At 42.2% G+C, this 22,740-nt stretch overlaps 1 protein-coding gene across 2 annotated transcripts in view; it reads left to right on the top strand.

Annotated features, from left to right (window-relative positions):
* Positions 1–22,740, top strand: part of KDM1A (lysine demethylase 1A) — a 139,172-nt gene that overhangs the window by 4,320 nt on the left and 112,112 nt on the right. The window contains exons 2-4 of one of the 2 annotated variants that reach the window (XM_065421491.1): positions 7,929–8,094; positions 16,543–16,602; positions 20,570–20,703. In XM_065421491.1, the coding sequence (XP_065277563.1) occupies positions 7,929–8,094; positions 16,543–16,602; positions 20,570–20,703 (360 nt within the window). The remainder of the gene's footprint in view (positions 1–7,928; positions 8,095–16,542; positions 16,603–20,569; positions 20,704–22,740) is intronic. The other variant, XM_065421492.1, reaches the window with a different exon arrangement.

Here is a 22,740-nt window from a genome sequence, read left to right as displayed (position 1 = left end):
GGTTATCCTGGGATGAGACTGACTGGGGTTCTGGGACTTTTTATAGAACTGTGCCTGTTACTCGCCAACAGGGGAAACTGATCAAAGAAAACTGAGGGGTCTCCTCGGTTACAACCAGGTTATGACAACCCAGGGAAGGGACTTCCCCCGATGGGGAAACGACAACTGTATCACCCCCTCAGGCAAGTGCAACTGTGGACGACACCCAAGCTGAGTATCCAACCCTTAGCCGAGCCTTGGAGAAGACCATAGTTAGGAAGAGGAAGATACCCTCCAGGCGCCTCAGGGACCCCACTTCAGGGTATGGCAGGACTTCTCTATTGTGTGGTGCAACAGCCCCAGACTCATAAAGTGCTCCGACAGCTGTTGGTTCCCTGGAGCTTACGCCGGGGCCTCTTGCATCTAGCCCATTTGGTGCCCTGGGCCAGACACCTGGGAAGGGAAAAATCTCTCCAGAGGATGGCAAGGAGGTTCTTCTGGCCAAGCATCCATCGGGGAAGGTATGAGATTACTATGACTCATGCCCAGAATGTCAGGGTACTGGACTGAAGGGAGTGCCAAAAGCTCTCCTTGTTCCGCTGCCTGTGGTTGGGATGCCCTTCGAGCAGATAGGGCTACATTTAGTAGGCCCCCTTGAGAAGAGCACGACTGACCATAACATCCTGGTTATCACGGACTATGCAACCCAGTATTCCGAGGCTGTCCACTTGTGATCCACCACCGCCCCTAAGATCGTGGCGGAACTCATGAAGGTTTTTGCCCGCTGTCACCGTTCCTCCGTGGGTCACAACTGAGAATACCAAATTCAGGACAGGCTGCTGGGAAAAAGGGCAGACACACTCCATAACTGGTGGTTATTCTTCCATGAGACATACCAAACCAGCAACAAAACTAAACTTCTGTCTCACCACCCTGGCTAATGAGAAGTCAGAAATGCAGCCTCGTTAGGTATTCCAGTCCTGGATTCAACACCCAGACACTAGACTTAATGATGAGTGATTATTTAAAACCAATTTAATCAAACAAAAGGGTTCTTCTGAACCCAAGTCAATATACAATTCAGATCTTACCCAATAATCAGCTCCCATTGGCTGGGAACGGCAAACAGTGGACACTGGGAGCTGAGGGGCTCCGTGCCTGCAGACGCTCCAAGTAAACAAAATATCCCGACCCGACAGCGGCTTACCCTGATGAGCCGGGAGCCAAGGTTTGCCAACCCCTGCTATATTTTAAAAGCTGGCATCACAAGAAATACTCAAAAGTTTTGCTAGAATTATTTTAATATAATCTAACGAAAAACCTGTTATAATAATTGAACAAATATGTATTCACCTTCAAAATTAGTCAATATTTAAAATCAGTAAATGGATATTTAAAACAAGTAACTTAGAACAATATGAGACTTTAAAAAGACTTTAAATCCTTCAAAGTCTGAATCAGTCTCTGATTCACCAAACAGTTCATTAAACTCGGCTTCAGTCACAGCTGCACCTGCATTGTCATTGTAGATGTCGGCAGTGTCATCTTGAGACTCAGATTCCTTCTCATCATCAGCCTCTGTTGTGTTATCATCAAATATGGCATCATCTTCTGACCCGTCGAGTGCATTGCTGATACAGCATTTCCTAAATGATTTTTCTACCATTTCCGAGGGAATGAACGCGTCCTTGATCCACTGGGTGACCAGAATGATTTTGGGCTTCAGAAGATTCCCGCCTTTTGTCAACGTCGCCATGCCTGAGCACATCCGTTCAGACCACATTTTGCTTAGCCTGTCTTTAAAGGGTTTGTTCAGGCAGACATCAAGTGGCTGTAGAACTGAAGTTAAGCCTCCAGGTATTACAGCCAAAGTAGTTTTTCATATTTTTGGCCACTTTTTTCACCTCATCCGTCTTGTGTGCCCTGAACATGTCCCAAACGAGCATAGCAGGTTTCTTGAAAAGTGCTCCTGGTCTCTTATTCCAGGGCTTTGGAGCGGAGCCCGGAGCTGGAGCGTGGAACAGCTCCAGACCAGTGGAGCTGCAGGTTTTTGCCTGGAGCTGGAGCGGAGCCGGAGCACAGCTTCAAAGCCCTGTCTTATTCCACACTTTTTCCAGCTATTCAACAGTCCCACTTTCATCCATCCATCCCTTTTTGTGTGCACGTACGATGACACCAGCAGGAAATTTCATATTTTTAAGCAAGGTTTTTCTTTTAAAAATAACAGGAGGGAGCTTTGATCCATTTGCCAAACATGATAAAACCACCATAAAATGGATTTTTTTCATGGCCAGTGGTTTTAATTAAAACAGTTTTTTCACCAACACCAGTTACCGTTCTGTTGCTTGGGAGATCGAATGTCATTGGTGTTTCGTCCATATTTCCTATTTGTGACAGTTTAAATGCATATTCCTTTCGATATTTTATAATAAACCTTTGGAAATATTCGATTTTTTTCCTTCCAGATCTCTAGGCAGCTTTTGCGCTATCTTTGTTAGCTGACGAAGACAGAGACCATGACGGTTCATGAAGCGAGTACACCAACCCGCTGATGTGACAAACATTGATGGCTTTACTGACTTGTATTTGTCGTCTTTCGATATTTGCAGAGCACGCAGACAAATTCCAGTTCTAGTGACAATGTACCCATTTTGTCGACATTCAATAACCCAGTTATTGAGATCTTTCTCCAATTCAGGAAATGAAGCGCACCTCATTGGACATTTTTTTTTCTTGCTTCTTGGCATGTCTTTTTAGTGTTTTATTTTTTCGCTATTCTCTTACTTCTCATTGGTACAGAATTCATGAGCAGCGGCGCAATTATTGTTTGCTTCTGCATATTCAACAACTTTAAGTTTGAACGCTGCATGATAAAACCTTTTTCTTTTGATTTCACCGTTCATTTTAAATACTAGTATGAAAACAGATTATTATTATTGTAGTTATAGATTTTGTAGGACTTTATATAGGAATGTCACCTGCTTTATCACTGTCAAATTATTATTGTTCTTTGTTTATTTCAAAGCAGCCCTGTAGATTGGCATGTCTGTAGGGATAACAGGCTATTTCACTTTTATTAGAGATTCCATTGATTCTGCATGTTATATTTTCATATTGGCTTGAGACTTATGAGGTCCATTTCAAGCCAATCTAGTCCACTAAACAAAGCCGTTGCAACTTTAAAAGGCTGTAGTATTGACATCAATAAATGGGTCGGCAAACTTTGGCTCCTGGCCTGTCGGAGTAAGCCACTGGCGGGACGTTTTGTTTACTTGGGGCGTCTGCAGGCATGGAGCTGAGGGGCTCCATGCCTGCAGACGCTCCAGGTAAACAAAACGACAATGTATTAGATATTCAATTCAATGATTCCACAGAGTTTAAAATAATCAAATTTTGGTGTAGACCTGTTTATAAGCCGACCCCCACTCTTTGATGCGTCACTTTTTTACCAAAATATTCGGCTTATGAGCGAGTATATACGGTAATTCACTTCCACACCCTTCGGTTACAGCAAACTGCTTGCAAAAACTACCATGAGGATTCTTTTCCTTAGGAGCTTCTTTAAGCAACAATCCATCTTTCACAGAAATTCTGCTCTTACCCTCTTCAGCTAGGACTTGCTCCAAAGGAATATTTTCCTGAGCAATAACAGACTCTTTCTGGGTTTCACTTAAACCCAGAATCAATTCTGATACAACTGATAAATTTTCAACCATCATAGGTTGACAAGCTTCTTCTGTCTGCTTCACAAATAGCTAGAGAGAGACACTTTTGCAGCAGACACATTGCTATTCGTAACAGACAAACAATTGGAGATATCCTTTCCTTTGTCCCAGCACCCATGGCTGATTTCAGACGTATACTTGGAAAGTGGGACAGCTTCCTTAACAGGCAAGTTGCCACTCCCAACAGATAAAATGCTATTCTCCACAGATAATGGCTCATCCTATTGAGCTGCCTTAAGCAAATCACTTTTACCTTGTTCAGGCTTACTTTCACAAGCTTTACTTGCCAACAATACATCACCCATCAAGAATCGACCCTTTTCTCCCTCAAGTAGGGCTTTACCCTGACCATCAACTTTAATCTGGTCTAGAGAAACATTTTCCTGATCAGTGACTTATCTCTGTGCTTCATCTAATTCCAGATTCACTCAGACAGATGTTCAGAAACTTCATTCACATATAAACTGCTTTTCTGCACAGACAAAGAGCTATCTTCCTCAGACAAACATTTGGAGAAACCCTCCATAGGCAAGTCATTGCCCCTAATACAGACAGGCTCAGGATCTTTCCTTTCCTCTGACTGGTTCATGATATTAACTTGACTGAACAAAGCTTTGGGGATGATATTAATCATTTGATCCATAGGCAGTAACTTCCATACACCAGCTATAACTTTGTTTAGTACCATTTCATTCAAGGTGGATTCTGGCTAAAGAATATTTACAGTAAACTTATAGAGGATTATAATATTCACATTTTCATCTGGTAAGTAAACTTCCTCTTTGACAAGATCTGCTTTAACTAAAGTGATGTTAGAAGCTGTAATTTTCCCTAAACGGGCTTTTACCATTGATTTTTACACACACTAGGAATTTTCCATTACCACTCCGATACATAGCATTGGCACAATTTTTATGGGGTCACCTTCTTCCTAGCTCACAGTAACAGCATTCACAGCAGTTCCAGTCAACTTTGGATCTAACAAAGGAATATTGGCAAATCCCCCTGATGCAGAACTCTTACCCTAAGACGGCCTTTCTGACACACTTTGGCTTGTACCAATTTATAACAATGCCGTTTGGACTGCCTGGAGCTGCGGCCACCTTCCAGCTGCTTGTGGACCGGCTGTTACGACCCCATGTGTAGTACACCGCTGCCTACATCGACGACATTGTCATGTACAATACCTGTTGGGAAGACCATCTCCATCACTTATCCAGTGTGCTCCAAGCTCTTAAGGACGCTGGACTCACGGCAAACCCCTCAAAGTGCAACCTTGGACGGAGCAAGGTGATGTACTTGGGATAGACCATGGGCGGGGGACAACTGCAGCCCCCTGGTCAACAAGGTACAGACCCTGCGAGATTGGCCCACCCTTCCAACGAAGCAGGTGCGGCAATTCCTTGCCCTAATCAGGTATTATCATTGTTTTGTCCTAGAGTTCGTGACCTTGGCAGCCCCCGATGGACTTAACTAGAAACTCACAACCCCAGAGTGTCCAGTGGTCCGCTGAGTGTGAGACAGCCCTTTGGATGTTGAAAGAACTGATAAGAGGACCAGTCTTGATACATCCAGATTTCCGGAAATCCTTCATTTTACAGACGGATGCTTCAGAAGTGGGCCTTGGGGCTGTATTGTTGCAGGAAGTTGCCAGGGAAGAACACCTTGTGCTGTACCTAAGTCGCAAGTCCACTATTCAACTATTGAGAAGGAGGCTTTGGCCATTAAGTGGGCCATAGACACTCTGTAATATTATCTGTTAGGAAATACATTCCGATTTGTCACTGCCCACGTGTCCCTAGGCTGGTTAAATAGCATGAAGGACACCAACCTGCGGATCATACGGTGCTATCTTGCCCTACAACCATATGACTTTCAGGTACTACATCGCCTCGGGAAGGTGCATGCCAACGCTGATTTTTTTTTTAATTAATAAATTAATTTATTTTTAAGATAGGTGCGGTAGGGGGAGAGGAAGAGCTCCCGGTTTCTTAAAGGGGAGAGTGTTACAGCGTGAACTCACTATGCACTGGATGGGGAAGGATTAACTCCTCACTGTGGGCTGAGGAAGACACACATCCACATCCCCGCTGGGCATACTCCAGGTGCAGCACTAGTATAAAAGGGAGCAGCCCAGCTCACTCTGGGCTGACCTTTGAGGAGGAAGGACGTTCATTGCTGGCTCCAGCCCCAGAGCAGCTGGAACCCCTGACCATGAAAGCCAGAGCTGCAGAGACTCAGACTGATGCCCAAGTGTCACTGGATGCCAGACAGGGGTCAGAGTCACCGGGAACCGTATGTGCCAAGAAGCCCAGAGACCCTGACAGTGCTTCAACTACAGCTTCAAAAGATACAGTAGGAAGTGGCCCAGGGGGAACTAGCTATAGTCCAGTGGGAAGTTGGTGAGTTTCGGTTGGAGTTCTGCGGACTCAGCTGTGGAACCCTCTGTTGCTGTTAGGGGCCTGGGCTGGATCCAGACAGAATGGATTCTAGAACAGTAGAGACCCAAGAGGCAATATGTTTCTGAGCAAGTGTCAACCTAAAAAGCCAAATCTCTACATTTTGAGCTGCCTTTCTCTGCTGGTAAGAGCGTAGCCCATTCTAACTTCTTTTAACTTTGTGTTAATGTTTTTATGAATGACACTATTTTAACACCTTGGAAATTATCTTAGCCTTAAAGGAATCTGCCAGAAGGACTTCCAGTTTTGTGAATTTAAAAGGCTTTCAGTGTGGTGTAAACAGCCCCTAAATGCTTCCTTTGCAGCCACAATCTTCATTTTTCCAAGTCTAGCTTATTGACAAATATCCTAGTTCTTCTAACAGCAATTTTGATTTTTCAGACGTGCAAAGAAGATATGGTAAGATCTCCATTGGCTTTTGTCAAACACGAGTGAATCTCCCGGTGTTGTGATATTCATGGTCTTGACAAAGCTCCTTTTGAGTCACTCAGTGTCTGTGAGCATCAGTTTCTTATGTGGAAGGTAATTTCCTTGCTGACTAACTTCAGCTCATAGAGTGAGCTACTTATAGTGACTGATCATCTTATATCATGTTTTATAGGGATGAAGTGATGCTGCAGTTATATCCTAAATTCCTTCTTATCTTTTTCTGAGCATTACAAGAGAGATGCAAGAGTTAGCTGAGCTCAAAGGTGTGCGAGTTCCGTCTTTAGTGAGCTAATAGTCCTGCCAGCATTCCTTCACGTGCATGCATATGTGTGTCAGTGAGGTCCTATTCTCAACTTGATGTTGAAAGAGCCCTTTAAAAAAAACAACAAAACAAAACAACCCAACCCTCTAGTGTGTTATGTTAATTGACACAGTTTTCTGTCAGGCATTCCTCTAAGTGAAGCTTCCAAGTCTCCTGTCTTTAAACAAGTTACTTTCTTGAATGTCATCTCATACAGTTTTCACTTGTTCATCTTAATTTGTGGCTTCTGTTTTTTCGTGAGGAGGTCTGTTTTCACTAAGTGGTTTTTATCCCAAAAAAACCTCATGGTTTTTCTTCAGAAAAACTTCATTTGATCTAGCCATTGCTTCATGCTTCAAGGAAACTTTTTGGGTTAGGTTCTAAAGGGATCTGAGATACTGATGGTTGGAACGTGTGTGATGAAACTTGCACTCAATTACTTCTGTCTGAGGATCAAAAGCCCTGAGAGTGTTTCCATCCTGTGTAGTGCTAAAACATCAGCCCTAATAGAGGGATTCCTGTTTGGAGTCCTTTTTCAAAGAAGAATCAACAGGTAATATCACATGTTCTCTAGTGGGCATTCTGGGAGCCTTCCAGGAGGTTTTCTCAAGGATTCATAATCCTATAGGAGCAGGTATGAGACCTTTTAGTCCTTTTACTGTGGTCCTGCTCTAAACTCCCATAAGCTGGCAAATTTTTATTGCAAAACTGTCTTCTTGCAGTATCGAAGATTAAGAGGATCACCACTTTAAACTAAATTTTTATGGGTGGTTTCTTAACATTGTTTCCAATGCCTGCTTTAGTAGTCAAGTTTTAGAGTGATAGCCGTGTTAGTCTGTATCAGCAAAAAGAATGAGGAGTACTTGTGGCACCTTAGAGACTAACAAATTTATTTGAGCATAAGCTCAGGAAAGCTTATGCTCAAATAAATTTGTTAGTCTCTAAGGTGCCACAAGTACTCCTCATTCTTTTTGTTTTAGTAGTAAAACCCATTGTCTTGTTTGGTCTTGATTACTCTGATTGTGCTGTTTGCAGGTGGAGTACAGGGAGATGGATGAGAGTCTTGCAAACCTCTCTGAAGATGAATATTACTCTGAGGAGGAGAGAAATGCTAAAGCTGAGAAAGAGAAAAAGCTGCCACCACCACCACCACCGGCCCCTCCAGAAGAAGAGAATGAGAGCGAGCCAGAAGAGCCATCTGGTGAGTGGTGAGCCAACTCTCCTAAAGGGTAGCACTTGCACTGTTTCAGTTGCAGAAACTTGTGGTCGTTCAGGTACAGCATCATGACCACTGGGTTCAGTTTAGATCTAGTATGAAGGAAAAAGATGTCTGTCCTGTGAGACTTTCTTTGCTGGTCTGTGTGTGAAAAGAGGCTAGACAAATGCATCAGAGCAGATTGCCATCTTCTAGTCTTGTATCAATGTGCATGATGAGACTGCAAACTGAGACGAATCTTTAGCACTAGGTTTTCTGTCTTTGAATGCTTGTCTAGATAAACAAATGCTTGTCGAAACAGCTGCTATTTCCTAGGCTCGCACATCTGCTCATATGCAAATATTCATTCTGTTTGTCTTCTATGGGAAAAGATGCCAGGAATTATTGGGTGAATTCTGTGGTGTGTGCTATGCAGGAGATCAGACTAGTTCAGTGATTCTCAAACTGTGGGTCGAGACACTCCCCCCCCCTCTCTTTCCCCTCCCTCCCCCCCCAGGCAGTGAGGCTCAGGCTTTGGCCCTCCCGCCCAGGGTGGCAGGAGTCAGTCTGGCTCAGGCTTCAGTCCCCCCTCCTGGAGTCATATAATTTTTGTTGTCAGAAGGGAGTCATGGTGCAATGAAGTTTGAGAACCCCTGGACTAGTTGATGATAATGGTCCCTTCATGCCTTAAACTGCAAATCTGTAAGCTTGTATTTTTATATTTCTCGACAAATACTGTTTGCATAAACCTTACTGCTTTCCTCCCTGCCTTTTGGTAAAGGTGAAAGGTCCCGTTTAGAAAAGGGAATGGGAGTGTAAGTGCACTTAGACTTTATATTTATGAAATTGTGTGTCTGTTTTCTGTGCCCTGTGTCAAACCTAGTTTCTCAGAAGAAAGCATCTATAAGGCATTTACTGGTAGTTAAGAGTACGAGTGCTGCTCGATACGTGCTCTGTGCCTCCAGGTTTACCCCCCAAAAATTTACCCTTGTATTGCTATATCTCCCTTATGAATTAAGTCATCCTTTTTTAAATTCTTCCTTCAGGAGAGAGGCTTTATATGTGTAGTGGCTTTTGGTTTTACATTTCAGTCATTGCCTGTGCAACACTTGCAGCCTTGTCAGTTATCTGTTGATATAGAGATCTTCCTCCCATGCTGCTCCTAATCTGCTTCTCACAGAGGATCGTGACTGAGCTTGCAAGCGATTGAGGTTGCAGGTGGACCTTCTCAGCTTGACATTAGTTTGATGAGGAATATCACCCAAAGCTTCAGTAAATGTTAAACTCTAATTGTGTGTGATCTGGGTGATGCTAAGTAGAACCTGAACCCTGAAATCTCAGGCAATAGGAATGTGCCCCGGTCCTGAAACATAATACATGGAGGGAAAAGAATTTTTATAGGAGTGACTTAGTTGGGGTTGGTCCTGCTTTGAGCAGGGGGTTGGACTAGATGACCTCCTGAGGTCTCTTCCAACCCTAATCTTCTATGATTCTAAGTTAAAATAATAAAGATCTTTATGTATGCAGTGGTGTTGTAGCTGTGTTGATCCCAGGTTATTAGAGAGACAAAGTGGGTGAGGGTAGTACCTTTTATTGGACCAGCTTCTGTTAGTGAGAGAGACAAGCTATCGAGAGGACACAGAGCTCTTCTCCAATAAAGATATTCCCTCACCCATCTTGTCTTTTACTTCATTATAGCCAATCTCTGCCAAAAGTGTCATTTTAATCTGTGCAATTAAGAAGTCTGCTGGAGAAATGCCTAAGTTAGAATACATTGCATGAGTGTAATCATCATTTCAGTACAAAATTAATGCATTTCACATTTGCTTTTAAGATGCCACAAATTCACTATGTATGTCTAAGCATGACCCTTGGGTACTGTTCTGTGAACAACCAAAACAGCACTCCCAGTGTAGTATATCACAAGAGCAAGAAAAACGTTGAGAATTGGCAGTTTGACATACACCCATGTACAGATAAATGTCTACACTGCACATTTCTTTTGGCGACAGGTAGAGTAGTCCTCCTCCTGTCCCCCCCAGTGAGGCGTGGCTTTTAGGCAAATAAAGAAAGCCTGAAGGGTGTGGGTAAGAGTGGAAGTAGGTACCCTGCCCTACTTGCTTTCTACTTACCCAAGCCATGCCTCCGTGTCTACGCTGCTATTTTGAGCTGCTGCTGTAGCCTTTCCCTGATGCTTCCCCGTAGCCAGAGCCTTTCACTGACCTATGTAGGTTCAGATGGAAGCAGCCAGCATTTCACTGCGGCACATAGTTTGTGTAGCTAAGTGCTGTTGTCAGTAGCGTATAGTATAGTTGTAGTGTTAGATGTACAGTAACTCGCTTAACGTTGTAGTTATGTTCCTGAAAAATGCTACTTTAAGCGAAACGATGTTAAGCAAATCCAATTTCCCCATAAGAATTAATGTAAACGGGGAGAGTTAGGTTCCAGGGAAATTTTTTTTCACCAAACAAAAGACTATATTTTATTTTTTATTGATGCATCTGAAGAAGTGAGGTTTTTACCCACGAAAGCTTATGCCCAAATAAATCTGTTAGTCTTTAAGGTGCCAGCAGACTCCTTGTTGTTTTTGTAGATACAGACTAACACGGCTACCCCCTGATATTTTATTTTTATATATACACCTCTACCCCCATATAACGCGACCCGATATAACACGAATTTGGATATAACGCGGTAAAGTAGCGCTCGGGGAGGGGGGGGGGCTGTGCACTCTGGCGGATCAAAGCAAGTTCGATATAACGTGGTTTCACCTATAACGCCATAAGATTTTTTTGGCTCCCAAGAACAGTGTTATATTGGGGTAGAGGTGTGCGTGTGTGTGTGTGTGTGTGTGTGTGTGTGTATGTACACACACACACTATAAATTTTAAATAAACAATTTAATACTGTCCACAGCAATGATGATTGTGAAGCTTGGTTGAAGTGGTAAAGTAAGAGGGTGGGATATTTCCCTGGGAATGCCTTGCTGCTAAATGATGAACTTGGCTGAGCCCTCAAGGGTTAACACGTTGTTAATGTAGCCCCACATTCTACAAGGCAGTACAAATGGAGGGAGGGGAGACAGCATGGCAGAGAGAGACAGTCAAGCACAGTGTGTGAGAGAGAGATGCGCATTGCCCCTTTAAGTATGCTGACTCCACTATAAGTACACTGCCTTTTTAAGTAGATCAGCAAGTTGAGACAACAGTGGCTGCCAGCAAACTCCCTCTGTCCTGAGCCCTGTCGTGTCCCCCCTGCTCTGTGGAGATGGGGGTACAGGAGTGGGAGGGAGGGGGACACCCTGACATTAGCACCCCTTCCTCCCCACCCCCGCACAGCAAGTAGGAGGCTCCTGGGAGCAGCTCCAAGGCAGAGGGCAGGAGCAGCACACAGCGGTCTGGGGAGGGACTGCTAAGCTGCCTGGCAATTCATAGCCTGCTGGGTGGCTGCTGCACAGGGAACTTAAGGGAGCGGGGAGCTGATGGGGGGGCTGCTGGTCCACCCTGGTTCCAAGCCCCCACCAGCTAGCTCCAACGAGTTGCTCTTTCTGCAAGCAGTGGACAAAGCAGGTAGCTGCCAAACAATGTTATAAGGGAGCATTGCACAACTTTAAACAAGAATGTTCTCTAATTGATCAGCAAGGAAACAACGTTAACCGGGATGAATTTAAGTGAGGAGTTACTGTATCTTGTTTTTAAAACGTGCTATATTCCAGGCAGTTTTGTCCTATCTTTGTTATATTAGCTGCCCTTGGAACATGCAAAAAATATTGACACATGCTGAGCTTGTGAAAAAAGACTGTAACTCGAAGAGCTTCTTCCCATAGCCAATCTCTAGCCTTTTTCGCTCTTATATTTGTAAAATGTGCCTAATTATGCATTTTGGTGAGCATGTTAGTCTGTCTTTTTAGTTGTTAGGATACAGCAAACATAAAAAATGAAAACATTTGCTGCTGTGCTGTGAGCGTAGACTTGCTGAAAACTCTTCATCCAAACAATACTAGCAGCAAACTCAGGAACTCTATTCCACAATTCATTGATAGCTTTTTTTAATATAGATTTACTCACTATGGTGACGTGTCTCATCCCATTCGCCTCAGTGAAGCATGAAATTTAAAGCTTAATTAGGAATATTATGTTAGGAATAAAAAGCTTATAAGGAAATTAAAGGCAGCAGGTACAGTAATGGTAGATTAGCATTGCACAGCTAAAATTAAAAAATCAGAAAATGCAGAATCTAGTTTCTGCATCACTATTAACTTGGCTGCATTGCATGATCTGTTTTATTATACTTAGTATTATAAACAAATGTTAACCGATGTGTGTAACCAAGAAAAGAGGACTAGGAAGTAAAATAGGTATGAAGTGGACAAGTTGATCTTGCTGTAAGAACAGTTTGCATTTCTTAACAAATTGTAAATTTTGTAACCTTAACATTCATTAGCTTTTCATTTAACAATGAAAACTATTTTGCAACCTAGCTATTTGTTTACTATAACAGTGTCCTCCATCCTGTGGTAACACAGCTTAGAAGGTAGCAAAGCTCTGGGCCTTGTTTAGGATGTGATGGGTGTGCTGTTTGGGGACAATTTTCAGATGTTCTGACATAGCTGGACCAGTAGAGCATTTTGGAATTGCAAGCTTTAACAAAGAAGACCCTCAGTATTATAAAACAGCTTTCAGAGGGATATTTAATAATTAAAGTAACTTTTAAAATATTGTATTAGAAGCTTAATTTCACATTTCTCCAAGGTAGGGGAACCAGCACAGTTGAAAAGAGTAGAGGGAGGTTTTATAGGTTTTTCTGTTACCAATCTAATTGTCTGTTAAATTACCGTATATACTCGATCATAAGCCGGTCCATTTATAAGCCGACCCCCCCCCAAGATAAGTACAAATGGAAAATTTTTATAACCCGTTCATAAGCCGACCCTATAATTCAGGGGTGGAGGAGGTAAACCTAAGTAAACAAATTGTCCCGGGCCAGGACAGCAACTGGTGGGGAAATTTTTTTGGGGGGAGAAGCTGGGAGTCAGGGGAGTAACCGCTGTGACCACCCCCCACATGACCCCCCCCGGGACCCCCACCCTCTCCCCATCCCATCCCTTCCCACCTTATCTGGGGAGGGCCAGGGGAGGATGTCTCTGGCCTGGCTGGAACTGCTCCGGCGGGCCAGACCGGGCGGCACGGCCGCAGCCTGCTCCGGCGGGCCAGACCGGGCGGCACGGCCGCAGCCTGCCAGCCCCGGAGCTGCAGCTGCTTCGGAGGCTGGGGGGAGAGCAGTGTGGCCAGAAGCAGAGACACTCTGGCCCTGCCTCTTCCCTTCTGTCTCTGCTGGCTGTGCTGCCTCTCCTTGCTCCCTCTGTTGGGGGGAGGGGCTGTGTCCACCTCTCCCTCTCTCTACCCGTTCATAAGCCGACTCCCTTCTCTGGTGCTTCTCTTTTTTACTAAAAAAATTCGGCTTATGAACAAGTATATACAGTATATCTGAGTTCTTTGATACCACTATACTCCTTTCAATTAAGCAACCTTCTTTTTTCTCCCCTCCTTTGAGTTTTTCTTCTCTGCCTTCATCAACTTGGAGTTTATCCTGTTTTGCCCCATTTCTTGTGGCTTCTCTCCCCACTCAGACCCCATTTGTCTGCCAGCCTTTTTAGTTTGTGATAAGTAATGTTTGTAGCTGGTGCTTACCAAGGGAGAACAAGATTGAATCAGTAATGTACTGTCGCTTGCCCACAGTGGCAGCTCTGTGCTGTGTCTCATCTGATTTGTCTCCTCTCTTTTTTACATTTAAACTGAGCATGAAATTTTAGGCCTCCTATGCTACTTTCCCACTGCCTTTATTTGAATACTGTTGGTGACTGGTACCTTTTGCTATTGTTTCTCTTGTATGAATGAGAGTAAAGTAAAATGGATTCTTCTACCTACCTCTTTCTCCTTGACTGCTTTTCAGAACACTCTCCTTTACACCCTTTCCCACCCACCTCTAGAGGCAGAGGCTCCTGAATTTTCTCCTCTGCACATAGTTTGTTCAGCTGGAACCATGTGACATTGACAAAGATTGTGTCTGTTTCAGTTTGTTGGTGCTCTGGAAAAGGCAGCAGGAGCATGACCTTGCCCCTGTGGAAGATTAGGCATTTCTCTGATATACAGTACATTTACCTCCTTGTTCTCAAAAATAAATTTTAAAACCTGAGCTGTGTTCCAGTAACTCTAAATCTTATTTGTGCTCAGAAAATGACTTGTTGCTAACAGTACAAGTCAGTAGTAGGTCTCTCTGAACTGGTATTGAAAACATTTGACTGTTGTAAGTGTAAATACAAAGCATCACACATTCTGTAATAGTATTAAGAACATCTTTGTGCTATCTACTCTTGCTGTCAGCACCAGTTCAGAGAGACTGATAGTTGACAGCCAGTGAAAGCAAGAGATTTATTTCCTAGTGTACACAAGGCATGAGTGTGTGACTTGATATGCAAATAAACTCTTTGTGGTTTAGAGGCATTCTCTTACTATATGGTTGTGGAGCTCTGAGCACAATAGCCCACTCTCCCCCCGCCCCCCCCCTTTCTGATTGGGACTGCTGAGTGCTCATTCATTATTCATTCAAATAACTTTTAGCTCAAGCTCTCTAAAAAATTAGTAATGGGTATAAAAATTGTCAGCAGATTTTCCCCAACAATAGTCGTCTGCTTAACTAGTAAGCAAGTAAATCTTAATCCTCTACTTCAGATGAGTGAAAATGTTTGTGTAGCACCTGCTATGGGCCATTACAGGTGGACCAGCATCTCCAGTAGAAAACGTGTAGTTAACTAACACTTCTCCTAGGAGACTGACTCTTGGCTTCATTGGAACTGGAGTGCCCTAAAGCTCTGTGTGGGTAGCAACTTCTATGGGGTTCTTTATAGAGTTGTATTGTTCAGATTTCCCTTCTTGTCTGTTTCCTATTGTCTGTTTTCATTTTATGTGTAGACTTGGGGTGCTGTAGAGTTCAGAGTGCACTTTCAACATACGAAAGCATGCAAATATCTGATTCACCATACCATTTTTATTGGGGATTAGATTTGGAGCGGGAGGTAAATTTTAAAATTTGTATGTTGAGTTAGGATGTCAGAAACTCTCCCTAAGAGCTTCAAACTGTATCCCAACCGCTACAAAAGGATCCCCCAACCCTAACAAGCAATCTTAACGAGTGTTCTGTACCTCAGGAGGGCCATAACTGTGATCTACTTGAGGATGTCACTTTGAGCCATCATGATCTGAGAGAAGCTACTGTCCCATTAGCCACTGTGAGCCCTAGAAATCTTTTCCATTGAGCATAGGAGATTTGTTCTTTAGGAACTCTGCTGGGTGTTGGGACAGTACCTTGAAGCATTCTGGTTTGAAGGAGCCTCGAAATAAGTCTAGACTACCAAATGGTGCTTAGATATCTTCAAATCATTCCACTACTTCCTGCTCTTTGGAGCTGAGAAGATGTATAGACAGAACCATCCAATCATAGAAACATATCTTCTATGAGCAAAATTGAGGTAGTTTTTCTAACAGAGATTTAGTGATGCATGAGAAGGGGGCTTATAAAGGCTTGCTCCCATAGGCATCACAGCCACACCTATCCCTGTTCCTAAAATTACTCAGTTTCCAATTAGTATTTTTATTCATGCAGGACCTCTATCCAGGACTTTTATGTAAGCTGAGGTAATTTTGAAGCCTCTTCGCATCTTTCTGCTGGTTGCTTTGCATTTCCTTACGCGTCCAGCTCTGGATATAGTGAAAGTTCACTGTAAGGTATTAAAGTACTTTGTACCTGAGTGTGTAGATGTCCACATCAGTGCTCTGTGGGTCAACAGTATTGACACACTCTGCTTCTAGGGTTCTAATGGATTGTAGGTGCACCAAGGGCATTGAAGCAGATATTGTTGGTCTGAACCTTGCACGGTTCGTGCTTCAAGGAAAGGTTTATGGAAGAGAAGGAAGAGGCTCTCTTGAAAATAATAGATGCTTTTCAGAATAGTTCACTCTATCCCATTTCAGTTGGAGAGTGCAGGGATATCCAGGGCAAGATTATCAAATTCTTGCAGTTTTAGACCCCTAGGCTCTCAGTGTACCCATCCAACTAATCTTCAAACTGGTAGTAAGAAGTGTAATCTTATTATTCCACTCCCAGCTATTAATAAAGCTGATCATAAGTATTTAGCCACCAGGAATGCTACATACTGTGTGCTTCTACCTTTCCCACAAGAGTGATTTAAAGAGTTCCTATAACAAGGATAAAACTTTAGAAGACTACAAACTTTGGTGCCCTGGACCTATATTCCAGAAGATGGAATTCTCAGAAAATGTGTTTAGTTAGTTGGTGAAATTTAATACTTAAATCGCCAACTGCCAGGCCTTTATGTCCAAATATGATTTTAATTTATGGAGTAAGGTCCCTGAGTTCTCCTCTTTCCTTCCACAGGGCAAGCAGGAGGACTTCAAGACGACAATTCTGGAGGGTATGGAGACGGCCAAGCATCAGGTGAGGGTGGCGTTTGATGCTTGCCACTTAATAGCAAGAGCCGCCAAATGAGGGATTGATGCTTGCAAGTGCGCATGGGTGTGGGTGTTCAGACCTTAGCAAGAGGTATAGGAGACATTTACTCTTTGAGAAAGGGAGGAATCTCTTCTAATTGCAGTTGAAGGCTATAGTGACTAAGTAAATGGAAAGTAAAACTACACTGAAATCCCTCAGGCCGATCTCTCATCCCTCCACTCCTCTCCATGTTCAGAGGAGACCAAACATGGGAAAGGGTACTTCCTGCTTAGCCAGCTTTTACCCATTAGAATGGTACTGAGCTCCAGGCTTCAGTGTGCTAGGCCCTTTTCTAATACACTTGAAGCCCATATATTTTTGAAAGGATTGAGTTCATGAGCAATTTCCCAGCATTTGCACAGAAGACTTGCCTATGGGGTAGGTTAGTCCACTTTTTAATAGACTGGCTCATGAATTCGAGCCAACATTTGATCCTAAGTATCGATATAAAGGGGAATGCATTTAGCTTGTAATCCCCACCAATTGCTTTCTTTATTTTTAAGTACTTTCAGAATGCTACCAAAACGTTCATCTTCCTCAAACCATGCCACTATATGCCTGTGCCACCTGAGGAGTGAGGCATGGGGTTTTAATCAAAGTAGTTATGAGTTATAAGATCCATTCTAGACCGTGAAGAAGTAAACCTCTTTGAAACAAATACAAAATTCAAGGTATCTCAGGGGTTCACCCTCACCCGTTCTAAATGAAGGAGCCTGATTATGTTTTGAACCTTGGTATCAGCACATATAGAGATCCCTTTTTAAATATTTTCAGACTTACAGAGGGGACATAGTGCTTTTTTGCCCTGGACTTTTTGACTCTGCATTTTGCAAATTATACATATGTTACATCAGTATCAAACTGTTTCTGGGAGTGTGCTTTACCCACTTGGATGGATGAATTAATGATTACTAATTCCTGGAAATTGTCAAGAGAGCAGAATGTGTTGCTTTAAGTACTGAAGGAGTTTTTCATCTGAAAATGTCCCAGTAAGGCGTGTGGTGTGGATTTTTTTTTTTTTTTTTTTTTTTGATGGAGCAGTGGCCAACAAAATCCTTTTGAGATGTGTCCTGTGAGGAAGGAGACTACCAAAATGCAGGTTGGGTTAAATATTCATGAATGGTTGGTACTGTAGTCAGGAAGTAATAAATCTGTGTGTGTTTGTAAAAGAGAGAGGAGTAAAGGAGAATCTGTGGTGGTGAACCACCTTAATCATAAAGAGATGCACAGAAAAACTGTCAAAGACAAATGTGTGTGAATCCTCCAGGATGAGACTCTTCCATTCCTTGTTGAGATTTTTCATAAAGCATGGTTCATGTAAGAGTAGAGGGGAATAGTTTAACCTACCTGAAGGTGATCTAAATTTAGCCTGCTCAATTGCAAGAAATCCACTAGAAGGGTGTTTGGTTTTAAGTGAGCTCTTCTGGCTGGTGGGCCATATTAAAATATTTTGCTGGTGTCTGTGGATTATATTTTACACCTATTCCATTCTGATCTTCAGGTCTGTTTCCTCAGTAACCATCTTAGTTCACAAACAAGATAAAAGTAAAGATTTCTGCTCAGCCTTTAATTATGAAAGCTTATCAAAGACAACTTGTTTATAGGCTTTAAATTAAAAGGTCACAGAGTCTCATGAGATGTGAACATGGCCTTAGGGGAAAAAACCTGCTTGGACCATCCTTTTAAATCCTTTTGTAGGAGCTGAAGATTTTCTTTTTAAGGTTCTTTATAGCTGCAGGAGCTTTCTCTCTCAAAACTGGTGAAACACAAACTCTGCTGACTGTGCCATATTCAGTGGAAAGGAGATTTGGTTTATGTATCTAGATTCTTTCCAAAGGTTTTATTGGGAGTTTTGCATTAGTTGTTTGGACAACATGCTTGGTGGTGTGTTCTTTCAGAAAAAGTCTCTGGTCAGTCCCTTTGTTTCCAGTAAAAACTCTTAAAACAGTCTAGTCAGCATGTTTGGCATTTGTTCAGTTTGTCTCTAAGAGACATGTTTTAAGACCTTTTTTCTCACTATTACTTGGTGTTATGGGCACTTAATCTCTGGTAGTCAGTTCTGCTAAAGGTAGTGCAGGGGGTGATGGATAGCTTCAGGTTGGTTCACTTGACAGTATATGTAGGGTACTTTTACTATACGTGCATACTTGCACAGTGAATCTCAGATTTATAGACGGATGGAAAATAGCTATAGAGTAGCCCATCCTCTGGGCTAGTGAACACTTATTACCCAAGGAATTGATCTTCTACCCTCTACAATAGGAGACTTTTTTTTTTTTCAATAGCCTAATAGATATTGCTGTCAGGAAATCTTACTTGATTTGATATTCAACCTAGTTTTTCCAGTTTTTATTTTCAGTTTATACTACTAAGTAATCCCCTTTGTCCACGCTCCACAGTTATATGCCTCTGTGGTGTTTAGATCCTGCCAATGATTAGTCAGTTGTCTTCACTCTTGGTTGTCATGCAGTCAAGCTATTCATAGTTAGCTCTTTTAATCTTTCCTCATAAATCACTCTCTTCAGCCCCTTAATAGTTTTCTTTAAGTTCCTTCAAATTGGTCTTCATCTTTATGGTATAAAAATGCTCAGAACAGTTTCACCAGACCTGCAGAAAGAGGATAATTTCCCTCCCACCACCTTCCCATTCTGTAACATGGTGCCTCTGCCCATCCAACCTAAAATCATACAGATGTTTTTGTTTCCATAACACACTGCAAAGTTCTATCTTATTTGATGCCTTCCACCATCTCTTAGTCAATATTGATGCTGGAGTTGTTCATCTCAGTCTCATTTCATTATCTGTGTTTTGGCATTTTCCCCTTGGATATATTAGCTTGTATTTTTCCAGTTTAGCTTTTTTTCTGCTTATATTTCTAACCTTCCTAGGTCACCTGGACCTCACTGACATTTGCCTCTCAATGTATTTTTTGTCCTGCTTTTTGTGCCTGTAAGATGTACCTTTAAAGTGAAGTCCAGATGTGCCCTTTCCTTTTATGCAGAAATGTCTGTTTTTGTGCACTTTTTTTGTGACTTGTGTGTAGTTAGTTTCTGTGTTCTGCTGTAATTTAAGGATTACGGTCTAGCTAATACTATTGTTCTTGCAGTTTTCTGTAAGCTGTGATTTCCATTTGTTCGAAAAATGTTAAATGTTCAAGTGCCTTAATTGGACGCCATCTTTGCATATAGAGACATGACTCCTAGTTTATGTCCAGCAGTAGACTTTAAGCATTGCATTATCTAGGAAAAGATAAAATTCCTTTCCTTTATTTCACTCTGGAAAATATAGCAGTTTCTTGCATGGATCTACACTCCACTGCTGTACACATTATGGGTATGCTGGTTAGGCTAAAGGGATGGACTGTGGGTTTCTCTAGATTTAGGAAAAGAAGCCAGTGTTTGTCAGTGTTAATCTAGACAAACCCTTGGAAGCTGGAGAGCAGATGTGAGGAACCTATACATTGTCCTCTTTGTGGTTTACAGCCCTCTTGGCTTAGGGGTCTCCTGAAGGTTTGTGGAGCTTTGAGAGAGTGAGAGATCTAAACCAGTTATTTCTTACGGATAAACAGTTTAGTTTTCTTTTCATATCTTTTTATCTCCTCACTTTTACTTGTTGCTTGTTTTCTAAATCCTGTGTTCTTTTGTAGTAGTGCTAGTGCTGGTGCCCAATTTTGATCTGTAACTCAAAGCACTGGCTGAGATATTTTTGGCTTGCAGAAATAGACAAAAGAAGCTGGTGGAAGTGTAAGACAAAACCAGTTGGCGCATCATTAAATATGGATATTCAAGGTGTCTTGACCAGGAGGGGATAGCTTTTTAGTAAAAACACTAACATATCAGTTGCTTTTGGAATACTTGTTAGACACACCTTTTTTTTTTTTTTTTTTAATTTTTTTGTGTGTGTGTGTGTGTAGGTGTGGAGGGTGCAGCTTTCCAGAGTAGACTTCCGCATGATCGTATGACCTCTCAAGAAGCTGCTTGTTTTCCAGACATCATCAGTGGCCCGCAGCAGACTCAGAAAGTGTTTCTGTACATCAGGAATCGCACAGTAAGTTCTTATGTATTAGGAACCTTGATGGGAACATTTCCATATCTTTTTCATAATTTGCAAAGAACATCTGGATGGCTCTGTCTGGCGATTGCTTCTTGTGGTGATTGATGGTTTCTATGATGAGCTGTTCTATTTCAGAAACCTATCACACATAAAATCAATACAGGTAGTTCTTATCCAGTTCTGGATTGAGGCATTCTTTTGAGGGACAGTATAAGCAAATCTGCACTGGTGTTGGACCTGTTGCTTGAATACCGTGCACATTCTTAAGGTTACAAATAGAAGTCTCATATAAGATTCTCTTTTTCGATTGTCCATAACTTTTCCAACTAGTTTCCTTTTGGGCAGAAACTTCTATATTTAGTCTCAGCCTGTTGAGAAATTTAGCTAATTTTGTTGCATAAGAGGTCTGAAAACATTTTTACTTAAGGAAGTTTAAGAAAAAATTGCTTATGCGTGGAACTCAAATGCCTAAATCTTGAAACATCGAATTATGCATGTCACTTGTCCTCAGTAAAGAACTTTCATTAAGTGAATCAAACTGCTTTTGTGTCTGTTGCATTTATGTTTTAATTCAAAACATCATTCATGCAACTGAAAGTGCTGAGGGTGTGGTTTTCAAATGTGACCAAGTCACTTAGGTGTTGGCTTGGCAACCTGGTCAATTGACCAGTCAAATAATAGAGAGACAAGGTAGGTGAGCGTGGTGTCTTCATCTGGACCAACGTCTGTTGGTGAAAGAGACAAATTTTCAAGCTACGCCTCTTCTTCTGGTCTCTGATGTCCTGGTACCAACATAGCTACAACAACACTGCAAATAGTCAAATAATCTCAGCTGACCACCTATTATTTGACTACGGTTCAATCTTTTCAGATTTTTTCAGCAAGAATGCCCTGATGTAGGCAGTAGTCTACCTTTTAGATTGCATCATGATGCCATATGTTAGCAAGCTTACTTAAAAGTTCGTGATTGCTCACCTTACACATTCTGTAATAGTACTGAGAACATCTTTGTGCTATCTACTCTTGTTGTCAGCACCAGTTCAGAGAGACTGATAGTTGACAGCCAGTGAAAGCAAGAGATTTATTTCCTAGTGTACACAAGGCATGAGTGTGTGACTTGATATGCAAATAAACTCCTTGTGGTTTAGAGGCATTCTCTTACTATATGGTTGTGGAGCTCTGAGCACAATAGCCCCCCCTGCCCCCACCCCACCCCCTTTCTGATTGGGACTGCTGAGTGCTCATTCATTATTCATTCAAATAATTTTTAGCTCAAGCTCTCTAAAAAATTAGTAGTGGGTATAAAAATTGTCAGCAGATTTTCCCCAACAATAGTCATCTGCTTAACTAGTAAGCAAGTAAATCTTAATCCTCTACTTCAGATGAGTGAAAATGTTTGTGTAGCACCTGCTATGGGCCATTACAGGTGGACCAGCATCTCCAGTAGAAAACGTGTAGTTAACTAACACTTCTCCTAGGAGACTGACTCTTGGCTTCATTGGAACTGGAGTGCCCTAAAGCTCTGTGTGGGTAGCAACTTCTATGGGGTTCTTTATAGAGTTGTATTGTTCAGATTTCCCTTCTTGTCTGTTTCCTATTGTCTGTTTCCATTTTATGTGTAGACTTGGGGTGCTGTGGAGTTCAGAGTGCATTTTCAACATACGAAAGCATGCAAATATCTGATTCACCATACCATTTTTATTGGGGATTAGATTTGGAGTGGGAGGTAAATTTTAAAATTTGTATGTTGAGTTAGGATGTCAGAAACTCTCCCTAAGAGCTTCAAACTGTATCCCAACCGCTACAAAAGGATCCCCCAACCCTAACAAGCAATCTTAACGAGTGTTCTGTACCTCAGGAGGGCCATAACTGTGTGATCTATTTGAGGATGTCACTTTTCTCTCAGATCATGATGGCTCAGCTACTGTCCCATTAGCCACTGTGAGCCCTAGAAAACTTTTCCATTGAGCATAGGAGATTTGTTCTTTAGGAACTCTGCTGGGTGTTGGGACAGTACCTTGAAGCATTCTG

Source organism: Emys orbicularis, chromosome 23 (assembly GCF_028017835.1).
Source record: "Emys orbicularis isolate rEmyOrb1 chromosome 23, rEmyOrb1.hap1, whole genome shotgun sequence".
Classification (NCBI taxonomy): domain Eukaryota; kingdom Metazoa; phylum Chordata; order Testudines; family Emydidae; genus Emys; species Emys orbicularis.
This window is presented reverse-complemented; position numbering and strand designations above follow the sequence as displayed.